At 38.5% G+C, this 21,372-nt stretch overlaps 1 protein-coding gene across 1 annotated transcript in view; it reads right to left on the bottom strand.

Annotated features, from left to right (window-relative positions):
- The window catches only part of dnah5 (dynein, axonemal, heavy chain 5), a 343,343-nt gene that overhangs the window by 123,508 nt on the left and 198,463 nt on the right, over positions 1-21,372 (bottom strand). The window contains exons 43-49 of the mRNA XM_048608626.1: positions 20,289-20,483; positions 18,103-18,237; positions 17,363-17,470; positions 8,494-8,647; positions 6,631-6,777; positions 3,155-3,396; positions 1,397-1,573 (exon numbers count right to left, since the gene is read on the bottom strand). Coding sequence (XP_048464583.1) covers positions 1,397-1,573; positions 3,155-3,396; positions 6,631-6,777; positions 8,494-8,647; positions 17,363-17,470; positions 18,103-18,237; positions 20,289-20,483 — 1,158 coding nt within the window. The remainder of the gene's footprint in view (positions 1-1,396; positions 1,574-3,154; positions 3,397-6,630; positions 6,778-8,493; positions 8,648-17,362; positions 17,471-18,102; positions 18,238-20,288; positions 20,484-21,372) is intronic.

The following is a 21,372-nucleotide window of genomic DNA, read 5'->3' as shown; positions in this document are numbered from 1 at the left end:
CCTGCCTCTACAGACTGAACACATACTGAACAACTCCTCTTTCACTCTACAGACTGATGTACTTAGCGGATAGATGGAAAATTAGAGACAGTCATCCGAGACATAGGTAAAAGGATTGCAGGTTAAAGCGAATAGATGATTTTGAATGAGTTCATGTAGGAAGATCAAGCCGTCAGAACATAAAATCATGGATTACATATTTCAGTCACAATGGAAGAGAGGGTAGGGAAATCAACAATTTGCATCAGTGAAATTGCTAATTCCATTGATTGTGATAGATGCTTCCAATTTGCTTATTCAAATTTGAAGAAATGAACGCATTTGACTGTATAGATAGTGAATATTTAACAATCTGCAATTACATAGCACCTTTAATGAAGTAAAACATCCAAAAGTGCTTCAGAGGGGTATGAGCAAACGCAATCTAACAGGTTTCACTAAGTTTATAGGTTGTGACTATTCACACGAAAAGTTATAGGTAAAGTTACCACAGTCTCAGAGGCCATAGGACTGCTCTCTCAACAGAGGGATGCAATTGGTTGGCACAACTGAAGGCCACCACACCTCACGTGAGGGGAGAGAACGAGAACGCAGCACCTTTACGGTGCCTGCAGTAAATACAGGAGGTCACGCTGTTCATACTACACGCATGGCCACTATGTACTGCTACAAAATTGGCATATATTTGTTTACTGAAACCAGCACATGTACAGTTAAACAGGTTTCTCAGCAATCAAACAGGCATAATGGCTAACCAACGTTGCATGATTATGTGCAAGAACCTCGGTGATGGGGGAAAGAGGACAGTCTGTGAAAAGGGGTTAAAAGAGGGGTACTGTGGACCGTCTCTCCCCACAGTCTTCGTCCCCCTCCCTCCCTCCCCTTATACACACATATGCACACACAGAGTGCAGTCGCACTCAACTGGACAACGTTTGAGAAGTGTTGTGAAGAGGAAAGTCTTGTTGACCAGATAGAGAAAAATTAGGATAGTTTACCATAGTCACAAAGGATATTATTTGTGACTCACAATAGAGTCATTTCAGCATTCTGTTAAGGACCAAAAGATGATCGGAGGAGTTATTTGAGGAATTCAAACATAGAAGTTGTGGAAGTGTTTACACCATCATTGAAGTATGCTAGTGGCCTGGATTTTGTGGTGTAATTATTGTGAAACGTGTTCATCCTCATTCCTCTAAAACTGTCAGCTATGTCTAGAACCTGCATTGATGTGAACTTGAAACAAAAATCCAGATACGTAGCTGATTTTGATCCTTTGATGCATTGTATATTTGCCTCATTAACAGCAGAAATAAAGGTATTGTTCAGAAGAAGTTTTACATAATCTTACTGAGCAAGTATATAATTATGATATAGTTTGGAATAATTTACTCACCCTTGGTGGAATGAGGCTATCAAGCATGTTAATACTTTGCGTAATAATAAAAGCCTCCAACATTTCCATCTTATATTCCAGAGACTGGACACTAAACCTATACAGTTCAGTAAAGGATTCTGCAAACAATTTCCGTAGAATCTCGGCTGCCTGTTGGGACCTTTTTTTCAACCAGCCCTAAGACAAACAAGTCAAAGAGTAAAGCTCCCACAATTTACTAAGTTATGTAAGATTTTGATATGTCATATACCACAGGTAAACTTTACTAACTATTAAAAATGCAAAGGGTCACAATTCAGGATAGTTGATATTTTATAAATACAGGTGCAAAATTTGTGATGGGATACATTAGGTGGTACTTTTACCTTCAGCAGAGACATAAAATGATCATTAGCTAATCAGTCACCCTTTTTATTAACTTTGACCTGAATTGATCCACTGGCCCAGATTTTCACATAATTGAGACTCCATCGATCTTTAAAAGTGGTCGGCAAGACCCAAATCCAGGTACCCTGACAATTTCTGACAGATAACATTTTACTATTAGGAAAAGTGGATGACCAGAGGAGGGATGGCCAAACTAATCTGGCTTTCTGAACTCAGAAAAACACAGCCCACTTGTGCTCTAGCCAGGCCAGAGCGTGTGTTAAGAACTTCTACTTGGAAATGATAATGAAGGGTAAATAATGTCTCTAGAACTGTCAAGCTATGAAGTTATTTAAAGCCTCAGTCTGTGTTAGTGAAAGTTAAAAAAAAGTATTCTAGCAATTACAATTTTGTTGACTTTGCTGTAAGGATTATCATTATGATATTGTAATGCTTGGCATTTTTCCACAACCTATCATTTTATCAGTTCTGAAATCAAAGTTAGATTGACAGCTCAAAGATGTTATTAAAAGATCATGACCATGTAGCTTTATGTATCTGTTTGATTGATAAAGGATTTAGTCATAGAGGGGAGTCAATTATTTTGAATGAGCTTTCATGAAAGGGAGTTTTATTTCACTATAGCAAAGGTTGTAATAGATATTTACACTTTTGTTTTATTTCATCTCAACATGGCTTCTGAGATTTATCCATGGTCAATATTGGTGATTTGGTATGAAGGCTATACGGGCAAAGGGTAATGGGTCTGTTAAAATGAGTTGGCGTTAAGACTGTAAGGACGCATGGTTGTGAGCATAAGGTTTATGCATTGAATACAACAAATCATAGGTTCAATGGGGGTCATGAGTTGGTATAGAGGGGATGATGGATCATTGTGAGTCTGTGGTGAGAATGGATTGGCATGAGTTACCAAGGATGGAGCATGGGAAATGAGAGCTAGAGGCTTAATATTTAATGAAACAAATGGGACAAAGTTACAGAAAACTAAGTTGAACATTTTAAACAGCCCACCTTAGCCTGATCCCATCCCATACCCATCCACACCTGGAAATAGGATCCTGCTATTTGGGTGAATTCCTCCTGAGGTGAATGTGGTGAGCTGGGACATTTTCCAACTCCTACAACCTGATTTGGAATGAAAATCCTTCCATTATCTCCTGCTTTACAACCCCACCGCTGTCTGAAATTCCGGTGAGCAATTTTTGCATTTACACCATTACTCCAAATCTTTCAACAACATATCGATTGTGGAAATTGAACATCACATGTTATAATAAAAATAGTTCAAATTAAATAATAGGTTGAGGACATTTTAGTCCTTCCACAGATACTTCCATTTCCAGAAAAATAAAGAAGATAAGATGTAAATACCTCAAGGATGGGGCTGAAATTCAAGACCGAAGAACTCATGAAGACCATGCCATTTCGAGAAACAGTTGCAGGAGAGGCATTGTCTATGTTGTGTGGCTCAAACACAATTTTACAGTTTGGAGCCATGGGAATGCGATCACCATTTGCCAAAGTAAGGGTTTTGTTATCATCAAGCACGGAGTTTAAATTTTCAATCCAAATGGCATCAACAGGACCATCCAGTACAATCCAAACGTGTTCTCCTGCAGCACAGACAGTGATAATAAAACACTACTGTCTTATGTTAATTCATTCAACAACATGGAAGAAACAGTAATGTGTGTCTAATCCAGAAATATGTGTTACTTGGAGGGGGGTAATTAGACTGGAAGGTGTTTTCACTGTTGCCCTTCTCCATCAAACTGATGATGGCTGTAGCACTTGGAAGTGCTGCCAAAGAAGACTTGGCAACAAGCATAGCGCATCCTGTAGATAATACACACTGCAGGCACTGTAATCAGTAAGCTGTAAATTGGATATTTGAGCTATTTGTTGCTGATAGAATCAGAAAACGTTGGACATACTCAGCAGATCTGTTAACATCAAAATCATTCTGATAAAAGGTCATTAACCTGAGAATGTTAACTCTATTTTCCTCTCCACATATGCTCGTAGAACCAGAGTACTTTTAGCATTTAATTTTATTTCATCATTTCAGATTTCCTGAATCCACAGTAATTTGTTTTGTGCTTGTAAATTTTAGAATTTATGTTGTAACTTGACGTATACCATAGATACTTTATTCAATTCATTTGTCCATTTGCTCCCACAAACAGACTGAGTTGCTCCAATGGAAGTTATCTCACACAGTCCTTTATTTACTTTACATGATGGTGTGAACACAATACTAAATAAAAACTGAAAGAACTGTGGATACTGTAAATCAGAAACAAAAACAGAAGTTGCTGGAAAAGCTCAGCAGGTTTGGCAGCATCTGTGAAGAGAAATCAGTTAATGTTTCAGGTCTGCTCTCCCTTCCTCAGAACCCGAAACATTAACTCTGATTTTTCTTCACAGATGCTGTCAAAATTGTTGAGTTTTACCAGCAACTTCTCTTTTTGTGAGTGTAACAATTCTTGTATTTTGAACAAAATATTTATGTCATTATTGTATTTGTACTTACTAAGTCTCCAAGAAAAAGAATAAAGTAGAATATAAAGTTAGGCTTAGGCAGGACCTGATACAAATCAATAACAACTTCATTTTATAATAACATAAATATTTAATTTCAAATACAATTAAAATTGGACTCACTCAATACTAAAAGCACAAATTACCTTGGTGTTAAACTATAACAGGAAGACATTTTACACTTAACCGTATCTGTCAGCTTAATAATGAACAAAGGATTTTTTCCATTCACTCATTCACACAATCTTTACTCTTTTTCTGTTTCACAACGTTCTGTGTCTAATAGAACTTGCACTCTGTTTTACCTCATACTTATCATAGCTGGACGTAAAATCAATGACTTTGAACACAACAAACTAACATTTTGCCTGTTTCACCCATTTTGTAGAGAAGACTTGTGATTTGCAATCTGCTGCCGTTCACTGTGGTTGAAACAGGCAGCATGGGAATCATGCAAGTGAGGCTGCATTCTTCTCCTGCATCTCCATTCCTTTCTGAAGACGGGCAGACAGGCACAAGGTGGGAATAATGTAGAACGTAGGATATTATGGGGTATGGTACATGGAGGCAATAAGTAGTTTAGGTGAACAATTTGCTGAGGTAAGGACATGGTTAGTGCAGTGCAGACAGTTTAACCTAAAGACCTTGACGATTTTATAAGATTCAGAGGTCACGAAGCAAATCCAAATAATCATGTATCACTTGCATGAAGAGTTCCAGGGTATAGATAACACTTGGTGCAAGCAGTCAGAACCATTAAATACAACAAAAAGCAGAAGCTCTGATAAAATTGAAAGGAGTGCAAGGATTGAGACATCCAGGAGAGGATACAAAACCGCAGCTTGCTCTTGCATAAAATAGCTGACTTGAAGTTTTGCTTTTAACCAATGTTGCATTTAATGAATGGAGCATGAAATGTATAAATATATTATTTTGAACTACAGCTGGCAGACTGCTCTGGAGGCTGCCTCTAGAGATCACTCTCCCACACTGCGTGGTTAGGAGCTCTGAATAAAGATCAATTTGTTCTACTCAATACTCACGACTCCTCTTCAAAATCTCTCTCCAACACTCTCCACAATGCCACATTATGTAAAGCACAGGAGAGTAAAACTATTCTGGAGATCTTTGCTGATGAAGCTCCAGATCTGTTCAGATACATAAACTGCATCTCTAACATCCCAAAAACATACTCAACGCTTGCCCTTGTGTCTTCCTGTGTCTCCCCTCTGCATCAGTAGTCCGGTCCTCTTGGTTCCTCAGAAATCTGACATCTCATCTTTACAAAATCATCACTCATTCTGTGTGGAGGGGTGAAAACCTTTGGGAGGTCGGACTATCACAGAGTGTAAGAATCATGGCAGCTTGAAGGCCACCTTGCACAGGCATGCAAGTCAACCTTCAGTTGCCCAGATAAGAACTGAACATCCAGGAATTGGACTCCATTCCAATCGATAATTCCTTCAGGATGGCCTGCAGCTTTGACTACCATATGAGCGCAGTCAATAACACCCTGCACCATGGGGAATCCAGCTACTGCAGCAAGTGACTGTCTTCATTACAGTCAAAGTGGTTATGTGACAGCTTTGACAAACATGTTATTGGACACCTGAGAGATATATTTGTAGCGAGCAGATTGTGAAGTCTTGCAGCGGTCTGTGACAGATCCCTGAAAGGAGTTAGAGATGAAGAAATTTCAGATTGTGGTGATATTTATGGACACAGGCAAGAGCTGCCCATCTTGTCGCCTTGGAAAAGGTCATTATTTCCACGTGGCTGCAGATGTCAGCAAAAATGTGTTATATAGGTCTGAGTCTCCTGAACATCTGTTGCTCTATCATGTCATGGAAGCACATATGCCCTGTGCAGGATGTCTTGCCTCCTTTTGAACTAGAGCTTTGTGTCCATTCTCTCTGTCACCAACAGTTTCTGTCAATATTGTTAATGTGGTTCCTGGTGCTGCTAGTGCTACTTACTTAGTGCTAGATGCTGTTGGTGTTGGTGTAGCTGCTTCTATTGGTCTTCAGAGATCCATGATATAGCTACAGAGGTTGTTCCGTGAACTTGCAGCCAGGAGGTTAAGGTCAAAATGAATGAACCACAAAGCAGGTCAAATGAGTGACAAAATGTCGAAATTATTTGTGAAATCCCATTCTCGGAACAAGTGCTGTGAGCACAAACCTTACACTGTGCCGACCACAGCTATGCAGTTTCACTGTCTTTCAAGATGGTTGTATGATTGTGGTTCAGTTTGGTACTCAGTGGTCATTCTGGATCTTATTGTTGTTAGACGATTGCTTACTTACCCTTCTTTGCTCTGAGAGTTTTTCTCCATAGAGTTGAAAAAATGCCATCTGTCCAGTCATTTGTGGCTACATCAAGTCGGCCAAACATCTGTGGGGCAGTAATTGCTTTTGGATTCATTCTCATCTCACGGTGTGGTTTACCACAGTCTGTGAAATGAAGACATAATGGAGATAATGCTACAAATCCAGAAACTGCTTTGCATTTTGTCATTTATTGATGTATTCTCATTCGGGGTAGATCTTACAAGCAGAACTTCAGGTAACAGAAGTATGTATCCAGAACACAGGTATTGTAGTCCTGTTGTTTGGTTGATTTCCCATTCATTAATTTTAATAGATTTAAAGTCATACTCAGCACCCTCTGTACTTGAATTCTACATACACATATCAGTCACGAAACTTCCAATCATTACAAATAAAATCTCACACACTATTATCAGAATCCCAAATGTAATGCAATTAACATTAAAAAGGATTACAAAGTTTATTTAATTCCTCCTTCTGCTTCTATAAATGGCTTGCCAAAGAACAACTTATTACATAAAGTAGTGATTGTGCTGTTTGAGAAGGATACGATGACAGCCTTCTGTCCTCTTCTTCTCCTATTTCCCATCCACTCTATATGCATTGCTCATGGCTATTGCTCATGGCTGAAATTATGGCCTGTCTCTTGCTCCTTATCTCATACTCCCATCGGCTTAAAGAAAAACATAGACAAAAATAGAAATTGGGCCATGAAGTTTATACTGGATGAGAAATAGTTATCCATCCGGACACACTTTCCAGCTATTGCTCTAATCCTGTACATTATGGAATTTCAAATACACAAACAAGTACTTTTTAAATATCACAGGGAATTCTGCCTCCATTTTACATATTGAATATATTCCTACTACTCTTTTGGATAAAATATTTCCCAATTTTTACCTCAAATCCAAGCACTCTACTTGCTACCTTTTCTCAAAAAATTGTTTGTCACATACACTGTATCTAGGCCTCTCATATACATCAACTAAATCTCTTCTCACATTCTTCTTTTCCAAAGATAACCAGCCCAATCTCTCCAGTTATTCCTCATGCCTATAATTATCTTTTTGCAAATGTTCTCCTTATTGAGGGGTAGTATTTTTTTGCTGGAGGTGCAAGCAAGTGCATCTGTAATTTGTATCACACTCAGCAATCTTAGCAGGAGTCCATCCTCCAATAGTGACCTCATCTTCAAAATACATATTGCACTTGTGAATGAATGGTGCTCTCTCTTCTCTTGAAATGAGCTCATCCTGGGTCTATGTGGAGTTCTCCATGTCTTCATTTCAGTGACTCTTGACCTGCTCTCAGTCGTACTTCACCTTCACTCTTAATCCTAACTTCCACTTAACCCTAACCCTCAGCTTTGACTACTCATATGATGATGCTCAGGCTCATATCCCTTCTCCAAAATACACCAAGTCATAACAGATACTCCAACCCGTTCTCTTTCCACCTCCCGCATATTTCAATTACATGCAAAACTATTAAAATTACCTTCCTGCCACATGCTATCAGCACTGCCATCCCACTGCCTCACTGACCCAAGGATAACTGGACACCTTGATCTCAAATCTGGAATCTTTACATTGTGTTTCCCATGTCATTCAACAACTCTTGCCCCCAACTTCTTTGCTCAGTCCCTCAGTCAGCATCAAATTCTGTCCTTTGTCTTAAATTTGGACCAAGAACAGTTGAGGATTCAAATCTTATCTTCCAAACAAACTTTTGAGCCCTGTATTTCCAATACATTCAATTCTCCAATTGAAACAAATCCTATACAGAGAAAAGAGTTACTGAAAGATGTCATTAACTCTTGATTCATTTCCACCTCACCTGTCATGGCTTTCATCAATGTATGAATACAGGTGGTTTTACCAGCTCCACTGGGTCCCAGAGTCATCATACCATGCCTAACCATTTGTGTCTCAAACAGCTGAATAACTTTAAGTTTCCAAGGAGGATGACTAACAAGTCCCGCTTCTTCAACCTAAATAAAGTAAAATATATTCTGAATAATTTAGATTTACAAGGATAATAAAGAAATGTTAATACATTTATTTTCCTAGTCAGCACTTTGACAGTTAAGGAATAACAGTCATTTTAAGTTTATGCTGCTGCTGAGGTTCATAATGTAAACGTTATTCATTCTAATTATTACATGTCATATCAACTCAAACTCCAATGTGATCCGTAAATATTAACAGTCTCTTTCAACTTCAGTCATAGCTATTACTGCAGGACTCAGACCAAATACAAGATCACAGTGGAAGCTCTGAATTGAGTGATGAATCAAACATTTGTTCCTTCTTCATTAAGAAAACCTGCATTTATATAGTGCTTTATACCAAATGTCTTAGAGTACTTACAGCCAATGAAGTACTAGTGAAGATGCGCTGTTGTAATATAGAAATCTGTGATAAAAGGTGTATTTTATATTTGTTTAGGGGAGTTTTGGATTTTTAAATAAAGCTGGTTGGATGTGAGTCAATTCTGTGAACGTTTTCTGCTTAAAAGGTCAGGAAGTCAATTTGAACAGTGACTGAAATATATCCATCCCAAGAAGATTCGTGGCTTCAGTCATGTGCCTAGCAGACACCAGTGGTATTAATGGACAAGATATTAGTAAGCCAGAGGTGTGGAAAAGTGTAGAAAATAACAAAAGGTGACCAATAAAAAAAATGGGAATATGTAAGAGTCTGTAAAAGATAATAGTAGAACATCTAGAAATTGATGACGTGATCAAGCAGAGTCAGCATGGCTTCATAAAAGGGAAATCATTCCTGACAAATTTACTATAAATCTTTGAGAAGATAACAAGCACGATAGATAAAGGGGAAGCAGTGGATCTAATATAGTTGGACTTTCAGAAGGTGTTCGATAAGGTACCATACATTAGGTTACTTAATAAAAGTCCATGATTTTAGATGTAGTCTATTAGCATGGTACGAGCATTGGCTAACTAACAGAAGACAGAGAGTTGGAAAAGGGGGGCTATTTTCAGGATGGCAACCTGTGTCTTGTGGAATTCCATGGCAGGCAGTGTTGGGGTCACAATTATTTGTAATATGTATATTAATAACTTGGGTAAGGAAAGTGAATGTACTGTAGCAAAGTTTGCAGATAACACAAAAATAGGTGGGAAGGCAAGTGATGAGGATATTTCAAAAATTCTCCAGAGGGATACAGACAGGTTAAGCCAGTACACAAAAACTTGGCAGACAGAATATGATGTGGGAAAATGTAATGTTGTGCACGTTGGCAGGAAGAATAGAGGGAGATGACTATTATTAAATTGGGGAAGAACTGCAGGAAGCTACAGAACACAGGGAATTGGCAGTCCTTGTCCACGAACCACAAAAAGATAGAATCTTAGTTCAGGAGGTGATTGCAAAAGGAATTGGAATGTTGGCCTTTATTTCAGAGGGAATGGAGTAATAAAGTAAGGAGATTCTGTTAAAACTTTACAAGGTACTAGTTTCAATTGCTTAAATACTGTGAACAGTTTTGGACGCCTTATCTAAAGGAAGATATCCTGGCACTGGAGGCAGTCCAAAGAAGGTTCAGTCAGTTGATCCTGCATGTGAAAGGACTGTCTTATCAGGACAGCTTGTGTAGGTTGGCCCTGCACTGCATTTAGAAGAATGAGTTGCAACCTTATTAAAACATACAAGATTCTTATGGGACTTTACAATGTAGATGCAGAGAAGTTGTTTCTCTTTGTGGGAGAGTCTAGGACCAGAAGCCATAATTTCAGAGTAAGAAGTTGCCCATTTAAGACAGAGATGAGGAGGAACATTTTCTGAGTGTGGTGAATCTGTAGAATGCTTACCCCAGAGGACTGGGTCAATAATTACTTCCAAGACTGAAACAGACAGATATTTAATCATTAAGACAGTCAAGTGTCATAGAGAAAAGGAAGGTGGATTTGAAGACTATCAGATCAGACAAGATCTTGTAGCATGGTGGAGCAGACTTGATGGGCTGAAAGGCATACTTCTGCTCCTATGCCTTATGGTTGTGTTCATGACAGGCAGTGTAAACACATTAAGGTAATTTGTTTTGATTTCAGTTCAGAAAAAAGGATATTTTATTTTAGAGTGGGAACCAAGGTTTTTTGTCCAGTTCAGTTTGGGGAAACCAGTCACTTCAACATAAGTGGGCTGCTGTCTGTTAAGCTTCCAGTCTTCAAGTAATTAGAGCTGAGAAGGTTTAGGTCATCAGAATTGTCGAAGGTTCATAACCAACAGACGTGGAAAGGAATCGTAAAATTGGGCCCGCAATTTCAAGAAAAATACATTGCACAGTGTCAGTTAAGTAAAGAGACTTAAAAAAAAGTGAGAGGAATGATTTTTCTTCCCGACTGACAGTCTGCATCGGACGATGTTGGGGAACAATCTGAAACTTAGTTTTGAGGTTTGTGTTAAGATCTTTCTAACTTTGTCTATTTATCATTTTGTGTAATAGACCTGTTGTCAAAGAACATCTGCAGCCTTTTGTGAATATATTTCAGTACCGAACCACCACATTAATCATTTACATAAAAAAAAAATGATCTAACAAGCCAGGGGATCTGACTTGTTCAATAGCACCATCAGCTGGTATCATAAAGGAACAGAACAGCCAATTTGTACACAGCAAGCTTCTACAATTAACAGTGTAATAATGACCAAGTAATGTTTATTTTTCATATTAAAGGATAAACATTGATTAAAATACTGGTGATATACACCCCTGATATTCTTCAAAATTATGCTACAAAATATTTTATATCAACCTGAGGGGACAGATAAGGCCTTAGTTTAATGTCTCATCTAAAAGACAGAAGTCCAAGAGTACAGGACTTTCTCAGTACTAAACCAGAATGTCAACCTTGATATTTGTGCTCAGTCCTGCATCTGGATTTGAATACCACTGAAGGTTTGGGATTCTTCTGGATTTGAATACAGAATCTTTTAAGTCACCAGTACCTGAGGCACAGCTGATAAAGGTTAAGGAAAACATAAACCAGACGGAAATCTGTGTACAACCTGCATTTATATAATGTGTAATTCATTCCTTTTATTTTGTGTTCCTTTGATCATTGTAGGATCTAGCAATCTGTGAACTGTAATATACATAGGGAGCACACAATTCCAAGGAGTTGTTACATTTGACCATTGAGTTGTTAAATTTGATCATGCCCAGAAACAGGGGCAGAGTTTGTTGCAAGCTTTTCATAGGTCATTTAGAATAGTTCAAAGATTACGGTTAAGTCAATTTTAGTGAGTTGTACAGAGGCAGTCAGAAGAGAAGACTGCTACCTATCTGTTGTTAGACATTTAGGTTCATAGGAGCATGAAAAAAAGGCACCAAGTCAAAAAAGTGCTGATATAGCAGGCTGCAAGCATTGAGGACTCAGCAGAAGTCTGGACAGCCAGTATGTGCAGCTGAGTGTTGGCAAATAAGGCTCCAGAGAAGCACTGAAAGCTTTCAGGACTCAGAAGGAGGTGTGCCATTAACAGTTCAGTGCAGCTAAACTGGAGGGTGAAAGGAATTCACGGTGGTATTTGCACTGTGCAGCCGAGCAAGGTTTAAGCTGTAGAAATGTGAAGCTTGTGAAGCTTGCTGACTGCAGAAAAGTTGAAGCTGCTGGAGAGCAGTTTCCAGAATCCAAGAGAATGCAGTCCAGACTGAGAGAGTGAAGAACCACAAGGTGAGCAGTTGTTCAGCAAGTTTGTGATGGAGGGGCTTTTGTAGCAGTTTCATGGCCAAATTGTCAAAAATGAATAACTGGAATCCTTTACTAAGTTTTAGAGAGACTCGGTGACCCACTGTGCCACTAACTGAAGTGGCTGAGAAATCTGTGGGGTATGCCTTGACAGTATTAGCTATTCAATATGCTCTGTGGAATATTCATCCACAGTTTATCTGTTACCTATGTTTATTTCAGGTTATTTCTGGATGTTAGAAAATAACTTCTATGTACGTACAAAATATAAATATAGCATATTGTGTTACTGTTCTAACATTTAACAGCAAACTTTATTGTTCAAAACTATGGATCTTGTGGCTTAATTTTCTTTGTAAATACCTGTGATCTCACACTTCTACATTTTTAAAAACAGTGTTACTGATCCCTAGCCAGATTGTAATACATATTTGGCAGAATGGTCCGAGATCATAACAAATACTACTAAAAGAATGAACATTCAAATACACATAAAAGAGATAGCTATTTTGTAAAGGAATAGTGAGGAGTAAGGAGACATTAGGAGACATTTCCACTACCATTCCCACTTTGTCCCAAGACAATGTTATCTATTTCTGCTTTCACATGTGAATTTGTACAAATGTTATCATTCTAATAGTTAAAAAACTATATCACTTTTTAAACCATAGACCTTTTAAAAGGGATGCTAATGTGGAAATTACATGCAGTTAATCCTGTCAGCAGCATACATCTTTCCCTCCTCTGGCACTTTGCTTTCTTTATCTCCATCACTCTTGCCTGACCTTTAACCCAATGATGACGAAGCAAATTACTGTCAGGACCTAATGGTCTGGTCACAATGTAGATGAGTAAAAATGCAAATTGTATATTGGCCCTCTTTGCAAAATGAATTAATATAGATATTTGCTGAATATTCAGAAAGGAGTTGTCTGATTTGACAGAGTCAACATGGATTTATGAAAGGAAAGTCATGTTTAACAAATTTGAGACTTTGTTTGAGGATGGTACCATAAGGGTCAATCAGGGTGAATCAACATATGTGCTGTATTTGGATTTGGTGAGAGATTGAAAGTGCTGATGTCCTTGTTCACAAATCACTGAAAGCTAGCATGTAGATGCAGCAAGAAATTCTGAAGGCAAATTGTATATTGGCCTTCTTTACAAAATGATTTGCTGACAAGAATGAATAAGTTTTGTTTTAATTATTTAGAACACTGGAGTGTGAAGTGTCGCTTGCAGTCCTGGTTCCATTACCTAAAGGAGGATATACTTGCCATTAGTCAAGCCTATTGTCAGTATGCAGTGCGGCCATTATGAAGGAGACTTTACCTGAGTGAGCCACAGGCTGCGTGAGTACATCTAGGAATTTGGTTCTAAAGGAGGGGCACAGAGGTGCTTTAAGTTAGATTTAATGCAAGAAATAAAGTGTCAAGAGCAAAAGGGGAGCGGCATAGGATATAGGGGCATATCAAGAGACCTGCCTGAAGTGAAATCAGGAACAGAGTGACACCACAAACCACAGCATGAAGCCAATGCAGAGAAGGCAGCTGAGTAGTGAATAGAATTAGTGTGTATTTCTCATATTTAAAGTAAGAGTAAGGTTGTTAATTCGTGTTAATGTCTCTAGTCTTTACTTTTCCTCTTTTTCTCAAAAAGACATTAAGTATAAGATTGATATTGGTATAAAAAATAAAAATAGAATGTAAAAAAAATGTTAAAAAAAGCAGAGACACTACAGTAATAAATTAATTAAATTCAGTAATGATGGCAGTATAGGTGGTATGTTCCTGCTGCAGCATGTGGAAGCTACTGGACACCAAGCTGATGCAAGGCACATATATCTGCAGTAAGTGTTTGCAGCTCGAGGAACTTTGGATCCGAGTTGAGAAACTGGAGTCCAAGCTGCTGCCATTATTCAACAGGGAAGGGGTAAATTACTTGGACACTTTGCTCCAGAGGACAGTCACAAACCTCAGTCTAGGTTATTCAAATTTGGTCTGTGATCAGGAACTAGAAGGTGTTACTGTAGGTGAGGCAGGTATGAGGACCCAAGGGGTAGTGTTCGAGAAGCCTCAACCCCTGAAATTGTTTAACAGTTATGTGGAACTTGCAAGCAGAATGGATAAAAGTAGGGACTGCAGGGAAGATGAGCAAATTAATCACAGCATCTTGATACAGGGAGCCATTGAGGTGACAAGAGAAAACAGGAATATAACAGTGGTAGTGGGAAGCATATTTAGAGGGAAAAGTAATGTTCTCTGAAGCTCTGAATGTCCTGAGGATTGTGTTGTCTGCCCAGTGCCAGAGATAAAGACATCTCCCCCCGGCTGGAGAGGAACCTGGATGTGGGAGGGGAGGAATCAAATTTTCATCATCCACATTGCCACTAATGGCATTTGACAGGACCAGAAAGTAGATTCTGCAGAAAGAATTTGAACAGTCAGGAGCTAAGCAAAAAGTAGAATCTCCAAGGTGATAATATTGTGACTACAATCTAAGCCATGGGCAAACCGGTATTGGATAAATAAAACCAGGTAGTTAAATGCATGACTCAAAAGATTGGGGTGAGTGGAATTAGTTTCAGCTCATGGGCACTGACACCAGGGCTGGCATGGAAGGGAGCTGTTCTGCTGGGATGGGTTTCACTTGAACTGTACTGGTACCAGTATCCTGGTCAGTCCAAATGGCTTGGGCTTTAGAGAGGGTTTTGAACTAAATAGGGGAGCGGGAGGTCGTGAGGGCACTGGAAAAGGAATACATAGGGAATAGCTTAAAATGCACAAGGAATTAGCAACCTTACAGGGCAACTATTTAGGTAATGATACCCAGAGCAGGACTGGAAGGGGGAGTGTGCAAACATTACAAAAAAAAAGCAAGTATGGTCAAAGAGAGAAAAATTGTAAAATGGCAATATAATAGCTCTTTATTTACATGTACAGAATTCCTGGAATAAAATAAATTAATTAACAATGCAAATAGAGGTTAATGTTATTATCTTATAGCCATTATGGAGGCTGGGAAAATAATAATGGGGAACAAGGAGGTGGCAGAGGAGTTGAATAAATACTTTGAATCAGTCTTCATGGCAGAAGGTACTCATACATTCTAAAAATATTAAACAACCAAGTGTCAGAAGAGGGGGTTGTGAGGTGGGGGGAGGAAGTAAATAAGAAAAGGTACTAGGAAACTAATGAGACTAAAGGCTAATATATGCAGAGACCTGATAGGATGGATCCTAGGATTTTAAAGGAAGTAGATGCAGAGATTGTAGATGCATTGGTAGTGCTATTTCAATAATTCTCAGATTTTAGAAAAGTGCATGATGATTGAAAAACTGCCAATGTAATACTCCTATTCAAAACGGGAAGGAAAACAAAAAAGAGGTAACTGTAAGCCAGTTATTGGGAAAATGGACATAATAGCAGAGCTTTATATATATAGTATATACATGTATTTAATATATATACACATACACATAACGATAAATATATAATCTACTCAGTGTCAGCATGGTTTCATGAAGGAGAAATCTTGCTTGACAAATTTGTTAGAATTCTTGAGGAGGTCACAAGCAGGATAGCAGGTAATAAAAAGACAAATAGAATGTTGACTTTTGTTTAAAAAGGAATAGAGTAAAACAAAGAGAAGTTTTGCTGGAACTGTACAAGGCACTACTAGTCAGACTACATCTGGACTACTCTAAACGACTTTGGTTCCCTTACCCCATGATATACTGGCATTGGAGGTCATTCAGAGAATGTTCATTCAATTGATCATTGGCATTGAAGGATTTCTTATGAGAACACGCTGAGTCAGTTTGGCCTGTGCTCATTTTTTCGTTTAGAAAAATGAGAAGTACCTTTATTGAAACATATAAGCTTGACAGGGTAAATACAGAGCGGTTGTCTCCCCTTGTAAAGAATTCCAAGACCAGAGGACATGGGCAACAACAAAATCAGAAATTACTGGAAAAACTCAAGAGGTCTGGCAGCATCAATGGAGAGAAAGCAGAAGTAACATTTCAGGTCCAGTGTCCCTTCTGCTGAACACCCTGAAAGTGCATAGTCTCAGAAAACGGGGTAATCCATTTAAATTAGAAATGAGGCTGAATTTTTTCTCTGAGAGGATTGTGAATCTGTGGAATTCTTTGTCACAGAGGGCTGTACAGATTGGGTCATTATTTACATTCAAGGCTGAGGTAGATTTTTAATCAGTAAGAGAATTAAGCATTATGAGAAAAAGGCAAACAAGTGGGGTTTAGGATTATTAGATCAGTCATGATCTCATGGACTGGTGGAGCAGACTTGAAGAGCCTTCTCCACCTCCTACATCTTATAGCCTTATGACAATTGAGAGAGTGCAACGAAAGTTCATCTGACCGATTACAGGGATAATGGGTCTGTCCAATGAAGAGAAATTAAGGAGACTGGTCCTGCATGCTTTGAAATTTAGATAAATGATAGGCAATCTCACAGAAACATTCAAAAATCTTAAATGGGTAGACAGAGTAGATGCAAGAAGAATGATTTTCCTGATTGTGGTCTAGAACCAGGGGACACAATAAAAGACAAGCCATTTAGGACAGAAATGAGGAGGAACACCTTCACTTATAAGGTGAGGAATCATTTGTCATTAGGTAAGTTCAAGACAGAGATTGTTGATTTCTAATTCGTAATGGTAGCAAGGGATATGAGGTTAGTGTGGGAATACAGCATTGAGATAGATGACCAGCCATGGTCTAGACTGGTTGAGTAAGTCCCAGGAGCTGTAAAGTCAACAATCCCACCAAACATAATAATCATAAATAACATAATAAGGAAACAATCTTTTCATTATCATACTCTAGTTAGCTTATGCATTTTTGCATTTGTAACAATGGTGGAATTAGATCATAGTTTTGCCAATTTATTGTTACTGTAGTTTGATCAAAACAGTTAAAACTATATTTCATATGTGATTTTGGCCAAATAGTGAGCTCTATATATCAGTTACTTGTTTGTCAATGGCAGCTTCCAGTTGTGGATACCCTGCTTTGTCCAGCTGAATTCCAGGAAACAGATCCTCAATTAGACTTAGGAAAAGTGGTTCATCTTCATCAATCTAGGAAATATTGAATATTTTGACATAGTAATCACATTTGGACAACATTATGAAGTGTTTAACAGTTCAAATTTTAGTTTGAATTTTACATCGTAATATTTTCAGCAGCAACTCACTACTCAACATACAAATACTTTCACAAATATTTCTGGAAAAAAAGGAGTAAATTCATTATTTCAAAAGCAAAATATTGCAGATGCTGGAAATCTGGGAAAAGAACAAAAGATGCTGGAAAGACTCAGCAGGTCACACAACATCTGTGGGGAGAGAAACAGAGTTAATGTTTCAGGCCAATGACCTTTCATCACAATTCAATCTATTTAATTACTGTCAACTTTGCTTCTTGCTCCTGATGAACTGTAAAAATACTGACCACAAAGCATGATTTTTGTACTACAATGATATCTTTTATTTTTATGAATGAACAGATTCAAGATATTTACGTTCACATCTTTAAATGTAAGAAAATGTCAATGTTTATCCACATTTTACAATGTTTTTGCTCTGGCATTTACAGAAATCAATTAAACTCTAACAAACACAAACATAGTGAAGGTCAGGTTTGGACTGTGTTTAAATGTTTTCTTTGCTGTATTTTGTAACATGCCAAACAGACAGACAACATGACTTACCAGCTTAGAGAGGTTCATATCACGAAGTACACGCATTACAATGGTAGACTCTGAATCATTAGGGTTGGCTCGTTTTGCAGCTCCAAGTGTCCGTAGGACTGACAGGATGTTACGTAGGCCAAAATCATAATGCACCTAGTAAGGGTACATGATGCAGTCTTTTACTTAGTGTGTGCATTTTGGGGTTAATTCACCTGTAATGAACTCAAAGGGGAACTGCGCTCCTCTGGAAGAGATGCCCAAATCAGAATTACAATGCTGTATTAGCAATTCCTCAATCTACACTTCATTTAGATGCAGTTCCCTGCTGCGTGAAATAAATACGCACACAGGACCTAGGGACATTTGGCCCTTTGAGCCAGCTCCTCCATTCTGTGATGAGACTGAGCCCTTTAAGAGATGTGTTCTGTCCTGTTTCTCTTGCAGAGAGGTGTTGCCACCCTGGTTTCAAGATGTTTGCTCCATGGTAAGCAAAGTAAATAGCTTTGGTTTTTTTTCCAAAAGGTTAGACCAAAGAAGCATGAGTGGACAATCAGTGCTCACACAGACCCAGGAAGACTTTTTTAGTTTTGCTTTCAGTTAGTGAGAAGGTTTCTGCCGGTTGACTTCTGGAACTAACAGCTAGAGCTCCCTCTCTGCTGCTACAGTGAGAAGACAGCACGTGAGAATAAAACTGTTTTGCAAAATTGCCTTGCAAGGATGTGTTTATGGAATTCTCCCTATATTGGAACAGTTGATGATTAGTGGTTAAATCAAATATTATCTTGTTAAGTATGTCAATAGAGTTAAAGTTATGCCAATCCTTCCTTTGGTTTGTATTTAAATGTTGTAAAAATAAAGTGTCGTTTACTTAAAGTCTAGTGGTGGACTAATCAAGTCACATCTGGAACACAACACCTTACACTTGCCTTTAAATAAATATAAAAGTTAGGGACCAGGCTATCTCCTTACTAGATTTTGGAGGCAGGGGTAGGGGATTTCTGTCCGCCATCCTCTCAATTGAAGTTTTCAAAGTAGCAGTTTTTTTTCCCTCCTGTAAGCATCAGACATATTTTCTGCAGTTTTTAAATTGTAGATAGGACTGAACTGACTGGCGCTCTTTTCTCCGCAAAACAGAAAATTCAAGAGTGAATCAATAGAAGTACGTTTAAAAACAAAAGGATTTGATTAGGTAGCAAATACGAGTGGAATTTTGCATTGCCCCAGGGTTCAAACTCCTGTAGCGGAAATGCTGGCGCAAACCAGGTTCCCCCTCACTCCCACCAGCAGTTTGCCCTGCAGCAATTTAACAAGTAGTGGACTGTTAGGGAGCCCCAGCTGTGCCTTCTGTCCCCCATTGGGTGGAGGAAGTCCCACCAACAAGTGGAGCTAGTCAATCAAATAGCTGGCAGCTCTCTGGTCCGAGCAGGACACTGATTGCACTGGCCATCACTGTATCTGCATCCAAGTAGATGTTGGGGGTGGGGGTGATATCTTTGGGACATGGCTGGCAGACCCTTGACAGTGGAGAAAAGGGATCTGGGTGGACAAGCCAGAGGTTAGGAGTGGATCATCAAGATTATGGAGAAGGAGGTATAGTTCCTGTTTGAACGCTACCAGCCCACACGGTGGATATTGCTGCATGTAGTGGAAATGCCACCGGACCAGTAATCCAGTGCACACGCTAATGTTATGAGGACATGGATTTGAATCCCACCATGGTGAAAAGATGGTGAAATTTAAATTCTGTAATGATTTGGAATAAATTGTTTGACTAATGGTAACTATGTTATCATTGTTGATCGTTGCAAAAATCTATTTGCTTGACAAATGTCCTTTAACAAAGGAAATCTGCCATCCTTACCTGGTCTGTTCTACTCGTGACTCCCAGACCACAGAATTGTGGTAGGTTCTTAACTGTCCTCTGAGCAATCAGTGCAGGCAACAAATATTAGCCTAGCCAGAGATGCCCTTATCCGGTGAACAAATAAATTTTTGAAAGCATAGCTGGAATGCTTAAAAACAGGGCATACATATACAATAGAAGATGCTTCTCCAACATGGAGGTAAAAAAATGAGTAATAAATTAGGAAATGATACATGTATACCCATAGTACAATGCAATAAACTGCAATGTAACCTTTTTGTTTTGATTAAAGCTGCAATAAACAATTAGATTGAGCAGGTTAGATTTGCAGTGCACGAACCTGTTTAGAGAGCTGTTCCTCACACAATTTGTACAGGGTGAAAAACTTCCTGGCCAGTGTTATGTTGTCAATAAATCCACAACTGGCAAGCTTAACACGAATGATGATCTGACGATCCGGAACCATCATAGCAACAGAACGGAAGTTGATTTTCAGATTCTCAGGTAGCTCTTGACGTCCAGCATAGCCAGGGTTCTATAGATTTACAGACACAAACTTAGGAGTATTTCTTAAAAATCTGATAATATATCTATGAAAGACTTTCTATTTAGTATTTAAATGACCAAACCACGAATATCAGGCAACTTATATGAATTTGGTGAACGACAGCAAAAAATATATAAACTCCATTCAATATTTAAAGGGAAGAATCCATCTCAAACTACTCCCTTCAAACCATGGATATCTGTTGCCTATGGACAACCCTCCAAGGTATTTGCAATCCCCTATTGGGGATTGTCAAGTATAACCGTTCTGCCATTTGTAGCTATGTCATCAGCTGCCCACTCTCTAAACTTTACAATTATCTCACTAAATCTCTTTCCCTTTCTTCCTCTCTTTCCTTCTTCATGAAGTTCCTTAAAACCCACCTTTTCCACACTAATGCATTCTTACGCTGTTCAGTTTCAAATCTTGCTTTGTAATGTTCCTGTGGAGCCCTTGGACATTTTATTATGTTAAAGGTGTTTGGTAAAAACAAGTTGTTGGTGGTGCTTTGTTAGGTAAAGCGACAGAAACAGTACTCCAGAGTGGTCTCACCTAGGGCCAATACAAATGCACTAAGACTTCTTGACTTTTCTAAGCCAATTTATTTGTACTAAAGGCTAACGTAATATGTCTTCTCAATTGCTTGCTGTATGTGCACATTAATATTGTCATTCACTTACAAGGACACCTGGATCCCTTTGAATGTCAATGTGTCCCACACTTGTACCATTTAAAAATATTCTGCTTTTCTATTTTACTTATTAAAGTGGATAACTTCAATTCCTCCACATTATACCTGCCACATTTTTTTCCCACTCACTTGATCTGTCAATATCCTTTCACAGCCACTTTTCAGCCTTCTCATAGCTTAATTCCC

The sequence above is a fragment of the Rhincodon typus genome, chromosome 2 (assembly GCF_021869965.1).
Source record: "Rhincodon typus isolate 14 chromosome 2, sRhiTyp1.1, whole genome shotgun sequence".
Classification (NCBI taxonomy): domain Eukaryota; kingdom Metazoa; phylum Chordata; class Chondrichthyes; order Orectolobiformes; family Rhincodontidae; genus Rhincodon; species Rhincodon typus.
This window is presented reverse-complemented; position numbering and strand designations above follow the sequence as displayed.